The sequence below is a fragment of the Rattus norvegicus genome, chromosome 19, assembly GCF_021556685.1.
Source record: "Rattus norvegicus strain SHRSP/BbbUtx chromosome 19, alternate assembly SHRSP_T2T, whole genome shotgun sequence".
Lineage (NCBI taxonomy): Eukaryota > Metazoa > Chordata > Mammalia > Rodentia > Muridae > Rattus > Rattus norvegicus.
In genome coordinates, this window is record NC_141552.1 from 39,661,702 (window position 1) to 39,672,500 (window position 10,799).

At 47.8% G+C, this 10,799-nt stretch overlaps 1 protein-coding gene and 1 long non-coding RNA gene across 7 annotated transcripts in view; one reads left to right on the top strand and one right to left on the bottom strand.

Annotated features, from left to right (window-relative positions):
• The window catches only part of Tecr (trans-2,3-enoyl-CoA reductase), a 41,466-nt gene that overhangs the window by 12,396 nt on the left and 18,271 nt on the right, over nt 1–10,799 (top strand). For 2 of the 3 annotated variants that reach the window (NM_138549.2, NM_001398679.1), the window contains exon 1: nt 2,526–2,656. The exons of the other annotated variant lie outside the window; for it this stretch is intronic. In NM_138549.2, coding sequence (NP_612558.1) covers nt 2,642–2,656 — 15 coding nt within the window. In that variant the 5' untranslated portion in view covers nt 2,526–2,641. Of the gene's footprint in view, nt 1–2,525; nt 2,657–10,799 lie in introns of those variants that run through there. 3 annotated transcript variants of the gene reach the window in all.
• LOC134483333 (uncharacterized) overlaps nt 1–10,799 on the bottom strand; it is a 35,819-nt gene that overhangs the window by 8,735 nt on the left and 16,285 nt on the right. Inside the window, exon 4 of one of the 4 annotated variants that reach the window (XR_015644049.1) lies at nt 616–857. The exons of 2 other annotated variants lie outside the window; for them this stretch is intronic. This is a non-coding gene — a long non-coding RNA (uncharacterized LOC134483333). Of the gene's footprint in view, nt 1–615; nt 858–1,812; nt 3,558–10,799 lie in introns of those variants that run through there. One more of the 4 variants, XR_015644050.1, reaches the window with a different exon arrangement.

The window sequence follows — 10,799 nt, forward strand, 5'->3', positions numbered from 1 at the left end:
ACAGAGCTGTTTGGAGTCCTCTCCTGCTTGTAATCCTCTAATTCCCTTCTTTGCCTTATTGCTTCAGCCAGTGCTTTGAGCAGGGTGTTGGAAAGGAGTGGGGGGCCCTGCTTCATCTCTGACTTCAGTGAGATTGCTTTGTGCTTTTCTCCATCGAGGATGATGTTGGTGCTGGTTTGTCATGCACAGCCTTTATTATGTTGAGGCATATTCCCTCCAGACCTACCCTCTCTGAGGACTTTTGTCACAAAGGCAGGTTGAATTTTGTCAAATGATTTTTCTGCTTTGGATTAAATGGTCATGTGACTTTGTCTCTCTACATAGCTCTGACTGTCCTGGAACTCACTCTGGAGACCAGGCTATCCTTAAACCTACAGAGATCTACCTGTGTGCTTTTTGCTCCCAAATGCTGGGATAAGGGTATGTGCCATTATGCCAGGGAGCATCCTGTGTTTCAGTGAGGGTCCCTAAAAGATGGAATGTTATATCTTAGAGAAATGGCTACACAACAATCCCTAAGGCCCACAAAAAGAATAGGAATGAGTTCTGTAAGTCGTCTTATACACACACACACACACTAAAAAAAAGGTAAAAAAAACCAAACTGTAGAAGGAATTGTAGTAGAATCATTATATCTAGGGTAAACAGATGAAATAGTTGTTTTCCACTGTATCTAGGGTAGACATCAGAATGAACAGTTGTTTTCTAGAAGTACTTTGACCTTGAAGAAATCACCATAGAGACCAGTGATGTTTTCTGTTAGCTGTAGTTGTTTTTCTGAAGGAGTTTTACACCTTTGCATGACCTTGGTCACAGAGCAGTCCTGGCACATCTGGAACAGCTTGCATTACTGAATGCTGTGGACAGTACACAGTAAGAACTAAAGTTGCAGAGCCGTGAGGTTTTCCTTCAGGAAACATAGGTTAGGTTAGGGGCTTTGGTAGGAGGGACTTGTTTTACCCAAAACTCAACTTTTGTGTAACAATCAATACTTATGCTTTTGCCTGCCTGTTTGCGATTCGGTCTCCCTGCTGCCAGCAAGGCCTTAGCCCATCCTTCAGTGACTCTCTTTGATTGACCCTCAAAATTCAGAACATGGACACCAAATCAAATCAAAATCAATCAATCAATCAATCAACCAATCAAACAAAGAAACAAACTCCTTCGAAACACCACCCTCAACCCCCAAGAGGTGCGGCATGGCGTGGAGCCCCATATTCAGTCTCCAGAACCACAACAAAAATAACCAGGGAACTTAGTTTTTTTTTTTTTTTTCTTAGTTCTTTTTTTTCGGAGCTGGGGACTGAACCCAGGGCCTTGCGCTTCCTAGGCAAGCGCTCTACCACTGAGCTAAATCCCCAACCCCTGGGAACTTAGTTTTAATAGCATATTTTAACACACTGTTATTCTTGTGTTTTACCTGCAAGAAAGGTTGCAAGCTTTTTCTACTTTTAAACATATATCTTGTGCCTTGTGCCTTGTGTGTGTGTAAGCTAGACAAGCATTATACCAAGTGACCACATTCCCAACCTTGAACTATTTATTTATTTATTTATTTATTTATTTATTTATTTATTTATTTTCCCCCAGCCAGGGCCTCTTTATGTAGGCTGTCCTGGGACTGCCTAGGTAGACCAAGGCTGCAACTTACAGAAATTTGCTGGCCTCTGTCTCCTGTGTACTGGGGACTAAAGGTGTGCGCCACCACGTCCGGCTGCACTATGCTTTTAACATTTTCTATTTACCTATGACTGTGTATGCACATGTGTGGTTGCACATGTACCCTGGTGCCTGTTGGAGGTCAGAAGATAATTTGGCAGAATCTATTCTGGCCTTACAGTATGTGTGTCCCTGGGACTGAACTTAGTTTATTAGGTACCACAGCAAGTGCCTTCATCTGTAATGTCGTCTTTCTCTGCACTATTCTTTGATGTCATGTATTTTTAGACTGGCAGCACCTGCCATTTTTTTCCAGTATATTTCAAGGGCTCAGTAGCGACATGTGGCCAGTAGTAACAATACTGTACAGGATAACACAGACAGAGACAAAGGTAGTTTTACTTCTAGGGCCTGCTCAACTGACAGGCTGTTTTAGGAAGGGGCATCTGCAGAATGCGGTGCAGGCTTTCTTTTCCTTTCTCGTGGTATTTTGAGTCCTTTCAAGGCTCCTTGTGGTGATATCTGAGGTCTCATTTCTTAAGTGACTGAGCCTCTCTGCATCTTCAAATTCACCTCAGGCACTGCCCTCCGGGCCACTCATCGCTTTGTTCTGCTTTTGCCGCATAGACCTCAGCCTGGTGTCACTGGATTTCCACCGCGATACTGCAATGGGCGGGGCCAGAGGGCGCCCCGCGCCAAGGCTCCCTTTTGATTGGTTGGTGGCCGAGTTTTAATCTTGCCTGCCAAGACACGGAGGGGGGGGTCCCCTGCGCTCCTTGAATCTGGAAAGCTGATTGGTCAGTCGTGTGGCGCGAGCAGTGGGTGCACCTCACGCTGATTGGCAGAAGGGACGCACGCATAGAGAGGGGCGGAGCCGGAGCCCTGGAGTGCTGCTCCTTGTGTGTGTGGGGCTGGGTGGTGGTTGGTGCGGCAGGGCGGCTACTCAGCTGCAGCAGTGCAGGTGCCATCCTGTGGAAGAACCATGAAGCACTACGAGGTAAGCAGCGCGGGGCCCTAGGCCATGGCCACCGCAGACGGTTGTGTCCTGCAGGGCCTCGGGACCTATTTTATGGTCCGACTCTGTCATGGCGCAGGCGCAGTGTAATCTCATTGCGCATGTGCAGGGGGTATTTATACACCTGCCATCCAGGTTGTTCGGGGATGCCTTTTCTTAGGGTCTTGCAGGGCCTAGGAGAAGCTTGCAGCTTCCTTGCAGCATCCTCGGTGGCCTGAGTGGCAGGTGTGCAGGAGGAGTGCGGTGCGGAGCACTTGTTTTTGGTGCAAGCGATTCTCTTGCACAAACCTTGCATGGTGTCAGCGCCTCGGGCTCAGGAGGGGCTCTGCAGCCGGCTTTCCTCTTCCGATCTTCACACCCACCTCGCCACTGATGCCTGGGCGGCGAGGGATTTGGTTCCGGGGTCACACCAACCGGTGACCGCCGGGGAAGAAATCTGAATGTACAAGACCATTCTGGAAGCTCAAGTCTTCTTGCCGTATCCTGGGTCACCTTTCTTCTTAAAACCAAGTCTTCTGATGCTCTTCTTGACCCAACTGATGATACTAATTTCGTTGTTGCTGACTTTTAAGTAATTCTCGTCAAACAGTAACTCATTGCTTACATTCATAGTAAGAATACAATTAGTAAGGGCTAACTACCGCATTGTTGATATTTTGTTATCTTGTCCTTAAACTCATAGTCCTGCTGCGGTGGGATACTTAATTCCCTACTAATTATGTAGGTGAAAATCAGAGATGTCAAGTGGGTTGTCTAAAGGTTCCTGCTATAATTGCAGTACAGAGTGGAAATGCAGATTTTCTTTCAAAGGCATAGTTTCTAACCACTAGCAATGCAGTCTGTCAGTGAGAGCTGGCAAGTTGAGAGTTGCTTGTATTTCTCCCTTCAGATTGGAAATTTGTGATGAAATTAAGTTAGGTTTGTTTTTTTTTTTGGGGGGGGGGTCCTTACCTGCCTGCTCCCCTCAATTAGTACTGCTAGGGTTGGAACTCAGGGCCTTTCTCCTGCTAGGCAAGTGCTCTCTAAAACCCTTTTTGATCCTATAAAACTGAAACTCTACAGCATTGTACAGTGTCTTCCTATTTCCTACTCTTCCCAGCCCCTGGCAACTACCACTTATCTCTGGAAATTGGCATACTGAGGAGCCTCCAATACATAGGGGGTAATCCTGTTTTTATCACAAGTTGGATACTAATATTTCTATTCATTTTCTGTATTGTTCTGATTATTCCTTGGTTAGTTTTTCCAGAGCCCTTGGAACTAATCTAGAAATCCTCGGGTCTTTTTTTTTTTTTTTTTAACATGTCAGAGAACCAGGAGATCAGTCTGCGATCCTCACGTGCTTTTCCTTTTTTTCTGGGTGCTTTTCCTTTCTCACCTCTCTTGCCCTGGGGGAAAAGCCATGTTCGGTTTGAGAAATACAGGTGGAGGGTGGATTTGCAGTCAGTCATTTTAATTTGCTAGTGGAAAATCAGGCCAGGTAGGCTTCTGAGACTTGGGGTGGGTTCTTTGTTTCAAGGAGCGGAAACACAGCCCGAGGCTCATGGTTTGGCCTGGGAAACACACTCTGGTGTATTTCCTGTCTCCCAGGGCCTAGATGGGCCAATGGTAGCCACGTGTCAGAGCAGTGTTTAGCATGCACACACGAAGCTCTGGGTTCCTATCAGCATTGCACAACAAAAGCAGGCAAGAACCAAACTGGGGAATAGGGACGGTGGCTGAAGCCCTGGGTCGGATCCCTGGCACTGAATAAAACCAGGCAAGCTGGCACATGCATGCCTTTTGTTCCAACTCTTGGGACATGGAGGCAGAAACATCATGTGGTTTACATAGTGAATTTTACGTCAGCCTGGGCTAGAGATCCTGTCTCAAAAATCCAAACCAAATCAAATAGACAAAAAATAAAAACGTTTGAGGGACCCGGAGGGACCCAGAGAGACCCAGAGAAGACACCACAGGAAGACCAACAGAGTCAACTAACCTGGACCCATGGGGCTCCCAGAGACTGAACCACCAACCAAAGAGCATACAAAGGCTGGACCTGTGTAGCAGATGTGCAGCTTGGTCTTCATGGACCAACAGCTGGAGCAGGAACCAAGTCCCTGACTGTCGCCTGCCTGTGGATCCTGTTTCCCTAACTGGGCCGCCTCGCCTCGCCTGGCCTCAGTGGGAGAGAATGCTCCTGGTCTTGCAGTGTGCCAGAGTGGGTTGGTACCTGGGGGGTGGGGGATGGGGGTGGGGAGTGTCTCTTTATCAGAGGAGAAGGCGAGGGGGGCCGGGAGGAGAAAGGGGCTGTAATGGGTATGTAAATTGAATAAATGGGGAAACAAACAAAAAAAAAAAACAAAAGCAAATGTGACCTTGGTGAAAAAAGTTATTTCCTGTATCTTTTTGTTATTCTCTGTTTATATTAGTCCAGTACCCACTGAAGCTATAGTTTTGGGATAGAAGCAGTTAGTATCTTCTATCCCAGTTTGTGAGCTGTTGTTACAGACCAATAAAAATGAAAGGAGATGCTTTCATAGTTAAGATCTTGGGGAAAAGTGTCAGCTATCCACATTAAACAGTAGAGTTCTGGACTGTTGGGCCTGCATGCAGGAGACCCTGAATTCCAGCCCCAGTCTAGATAAAGCCAGGCCTGGAGGTTCATGCTTGGGCGGTGAAGGCCTTAGGATTAGAATTTCACAATCATCCTTGCCTCACTACATGAATCCCAGGCCAACCTGGTAGGATGGCTCAGCAGGTAAAGGTGTCTGCTGCTGAGCCTGAAGCATTTAGTCCTGGAACTCACGTGGTGAAAGGAAAGCACTCAGGGCTGCCCTCTGACTCCCACCAGCATGCACCAGTGTGCATTCAATTACAGTAAATAAAAATGTAATTTTTCTTTTTTTTTCCAGAGCTGGGGACCGAACCCAGGGCCTTGCGCTTGCTAGGCAAGAGCTCTACCACTGAGCTAAATTCCCAACCCCGTAATTTTTCTTGAGGTAGAAGCTGAGTCACCTCTGCCTGACCCTGAGTGGCCTGGAACTTGCTTTGTAGAATAGTCTGAGTCTGGCCTTGAACTCAGAGATCTCCCTGTCTCCTCCAGTGCTGGCATTATAGACGTGTGCTTTACCACAACAGGCTAAAAATTTAATTTAAAAAAACAAAATAATAGAAACCTTTGAAGGACTGAGTCCATCTTTTGCCCTCAGGCACACCAGTCTACTGGGAAACCTCCTGGCTCAAAAGCCTTGGCGACTCAGACAGCTGATTAGGCAGAGAGGCCTCTTTGAAGGCCTACTAAGGGGTTGGGGATTTTTGAAGGCCTACTAAGGGGTTGGGGATTTTTGAAGGCCTACTAAGTTTGATCCCTGCACTCCACAAGGTAGCAGGACAGAACCAACTTCTAGGATACACTGAATTTTAAGAAAGAGAAAGACTGTTTTTGCTCGTAGGCAGACACCTCAGAGATTACGAAGTACAGTTAACTTTTCTGGACGTTGTGGTGCTGAGCTGGAAGCCAGGGCCTTGTGCAGGCTAATCAAGCTCTCTGCCACAAAAGCTGTGCCCCCAGACCAAAGGTGAGTTGACCCGACAGTCAGACTTGGTGCTCGGGCTGGAGAGATGGGCCTAGAAACCCAGGCTCAATTCCCAACACCACTGACATCCGTCTAACCCATCTGCAACGCCATGTCTAGGGCTGCAGCTCCCTCTTCTGCCCTGTGGGCATTGCATAAGCCAGGGGCACATCATGTACACACAGGTAAACAACGCTAGAAAAGTCTTGCTCAGAGAAGTTCAGGACCCATGTCCTCATGGTCACACGGTCAGTTACATGGAAGACCCGAGGCACAATGGATTCCACCTGGAATACAGGTTGTGGCTTTTTGATAAGTTTCATATCAGCTCACTGCTTGTTTACCATGAAAGAGAATCTCTTTCGTGGCCTAGGCCTAGTGGAGGGGAAGCCTCTAGAACAGGTTGGCCTTGGGGTTGTTGTAAATCAGCAGGGTTGGTGTGAAAATGGCTTGTCCTCGGCTCAGGTTTTTATTTATTATTTTTATTTTTTATTAGTGTTCTTGCCCCTGGAGCCCAGGCTTGGAGAGCATGCCTGTGGTAGCTTGAGACAGCTGCTGTGTCTCGTAAATCTGCCTGTAAATCGCACTAGAGTCAGACCATGAAGAGCGCCTCTGTAGCCTACGCTGCCCTTAACACTCATGGAATAGTGAGAATCCACCATGCAGGGTGTAAAGTTTTGATGCCTACCTTGCAGATAGATCATTACAGACCAACTTAGTACCTCACCTCAGTACTTCCTGCCTGGCTGGCTCTCTCTAAGGATTTAGTGTGCAAGTTCTGAAAGTTTTGGTTAAGAGACGTTTAAGAAAATTACTGGGTTTTTTGTTTTTTTGTTTTTTAATGTTAGGCATTAGAGCCAGGCCCTTTCTTACATGTGCTGACCATGTCCTCTGCCACTAAGCTGCATCCAGAGGCCTTGATTAAAACATCATGTTATTATTATCACTATTATACACGTGTGTTTGGTGTATGTGATGCCTGTGTACACATGAACTTTGGCAGGGGCCAGAGGAGGGTGTCATGCACCCTATCATTCTCGGCCCAAGTTTTGAAGCAGAACCCTGAATCTGGGTTAGCCTGGGGGCCAGCAGTCCCTGGCATCACCTCTCTGTCCATCACAAGTTGGGGTTACAGGTGTAAGGTGTTACATGGGTTCTGGGATCCAAACTCAGTGTCTATAAAACCCCGAGCTTCTCACTCCAGCACCCTGGTGGTTGTGGTTGTGGTTGTGGTTGTGGTTGTGGTTGTGGTTGTGGTTGTGGTTGCGGTTGTGGTTGTGGTTGTGGTTGTTGCTGTTGCAGGGTCTCACGATGTAGCCCTGGCTGACCTGGAATTTGGCTGCTTAGACCGGGCTAGCTTCAGACTCAGGCGCACTTGGCTCTGCCTCTGGAGCGCTGAGATCAAAGGCGTGCACTCCCAAGCTCAGCTCCCCCTTGGATTTGTGGACAGGGTCTCACCAGGTAACCGGGCAGATCTTCGTTCTTGCTGCCGTGGCCTTGGTTATTGGCGGTGCAGCCATGTGTCATCATGGTTGGTGCTTGGCGGCAATTGCTTAGAGGCAGAACACCGGTAGGTGATAGGTAAGGAGAAAGACCTGTGTGCAGGCACCGAGGCGGGCCTCAGACTGAGTTCTGGTGGTTTGATTCGGTGGATTGGCCAACCCCTCAGCTTGTCTGTGCTCGCTCCTTGGAACGAAACCTGCTTGGTTGTGAAAGGACCATGAAGGTTAAGGAGCATCCCAACGAGGCTAGATAACACTGTCAAGGCTGTGTGTGCAGGAGACGTCTGGCTGTGATACTTTTAGTTCAGTTTAGGTTGTTTTTTTTTTTTTTTTTTTTTTTTTTTTTTTTTTTTTTTGAGAAAGTTTTTAGAGAGCCCAGTCCTAGAACTCAAGAGAGATCTGAGGGCTGAGGAGATGGCTCAGTGGTTAAGAGCACTGACTGCTCTTCCAGAGGTCCTGAGTTCAATTCCCAGCAACCACATGGTGGCTCACAACCATCTGTAATGGGATCTGATGCCCTCAGAGGAACAGTGTAGTCATATACATAAAATAAAAAATCTTTAAAAAAAAATTACAAGTGTAGAACAATAAACAGAGATGCCTGATATTGGGGCTGGAGAGATGGCTCAGGGGTTAAGAGCACTGACTGCTCTCCAAGAGGTCCTGAGTTCAATTCCCAGCAACCACATGGTGGCTCACAACCATCCATAATGGGCATCCGATGCCCTCTTCTGGTGTGTCTAAAGATAGCAACAGTGTACCCACATACATGAAACAAATAAATAAATCTTTAAAAAAAAAAAAAAGAGAGAGATCTGCCCTGCTCCTGCCTTTCAAATGCTAGGATTAAAGTCGTGAGCTGCCACGCCTGGCCAACTTCTCTTTAGGTTCCTTTTATGTGCTGGTGCAGGTGTGTGCACTGGGTCTGGCTGCTCTGTGCACTCCACACCTCTCCTGACCGCATGCTTCAGACCATGATCATGGCTTAGGCTTGTGCCCTGGGCGAGTGGAGGCTCAGTTTGCACCTTTCCCTGCAGAATCCTTAAGCTGCACGGCACACTGGGGCAGAGGTTGTCGGCACTGTGCAGATGGGAGCTGACCCTGGCCCAGGGCTCCTCGCCCAAGGCCAGTCCCTCGCTTTCACTCTCTGTGTTTGCACCGATTCCCCGTCCTAGGAATACAGCTTGCAGGGTTTGCAGCAGAATGGGATCCTTCTCCGCCACTGGCAGGGGTGGCACAATCTTTTACTTTTATTGTATTTTATGCATATAGGCATAGGTGTTTTGCCTGCATATATATATATCTATATATAGACATATCTATATATCTATATATCTATATATCTATCTATATATATCTATATCTATCTATATATATATATCTGTGCACCATCCGAGTTTCTGGTGCCTTTGGAGGCCAGAAGACGTCATCAGATTCCCTGTACTTGGAGTTAAGAGTTGTGTGGGGACGTGTGGGTTCTGGGAATTGAACTCTGGAGGAGCATCCCGTGCTCTAAACTCAGCTAATATTCTTTCTTTCTCTCTCTTTTTTTTTTGGGGGGGGTTGTTTTTCCAAGACAGGGTTTCTCTGTAATCTTGGCAATCCTAGAACTCGCTCTGTAGACAAGGCTGTCTTTGAACTCAGAGGTCTCTGCCCCCCACAAGTGCTGGGATTAAAGGCAAGCACCACCATGCCTGACTAAACCCAGCTAGCTCTTTGGCTAGCCCTCACAGGGTTTAACTCTGTAGACTTCACACCCTGCAGTGACACACTGGGCGTGCAAGAGTAGTGCGTATTGACTCGCATTCTGTTTTCAGCGACGTCAGGTGGACAGCTCAGCTGGCCACTGTGGGGCGTTCCCACCTTGAAAAGGGGCTGGAGCTGCAGTCAGCTCCCTCCAGCACGGCCTGCTCCTGATTGCATACTGATGAGTCCCAGCGACAACCGTATCTGTGTCATAGGGTTGCTTCTTCCAAGCTTCGGTCCTCGGGTGAGCACACTCGGGTGAGCATCAGGTGCTCACACTGGGCCTTAGCTCGGTGCCAGGCAGCGCACAGCAGCTGGAATGAGCACCTCGATACATTTCCGCTCCTCAGTGCTTGGGAGTCAGGCAGAGCAGGGAAGACCTGAAGAGAAGGTGCCTCTCTGTGGAGGAGGGAAGCTGAGACCAAAGGGTCCCGGGAGAGGCTGAGCTGATGGCCACAATGTGTTAGGTCAGTTATGCCAGGGACAACTTAGTGGCCACAGAGTATGGCAGAGCCTTGCTTCACTGACTCCAAGTGGAGAGAGGAGTGAGTGGCCTGGATAGGGCCAGAAAGAGACTTCTAGTTGTGATAAGTTTGTTGGCCTTGGTTGGGCGCCCTGCCCTTTGACTGGCAGGTCTGGCTGGGTGGGAAATCTGTTTGGTCAAGTTCAGGTCTTAGCACCTTCCCGGTGCTATTGATAGTGACAGATGAGTATGTTTCAACAGCTGGGGACACTTACCTCAGCTGTGAGAGTGTAGCTAGCCATCACAATCATAATGAAGCTGAGAGCTCATTGCCTTTAGTTTCCTCTCCTCCCCCCATTTTTTTTTTTTTTTTTTTTTTTTTTTTTTTTTTTTTTTTGGTAATAGGTCTCACTATGCAGCCCTGGCTAACTGGAACTTACTGTATAGACCAGTCTGGCCTTGAACTCACAGAGCTCTGTTTGCCTGCTGAGTACTGTGATTAAAGGCCGGCACCACTATACCTGGCTTGCTTTTGTTCTTGTTACTGGGGATGAGCCTACTCTTTCACTGTCTCCCACCTCTAGTCATCTGCCCATACTTGCCTGTGGTCTAGCCTTATACTACTTGCCTGTGGTCTAGCCTTATACTACTTGCCTGTGGTCTAGCCTTATAATACATGGAAGTAGGTATGGTTCCTATCCCCACTTACATGTGGGGACACAGAGGCACAGAACAGTAAAACTTCATGTCCATAGCGGCAAGTGGCAGAATCCAGGTAAGTGCTGGGGATCATGTATTGAGGAAGGGGTGGGTATGTGACTGCTGGACACAGCCTTCGGGGCCACCTGGCCTGT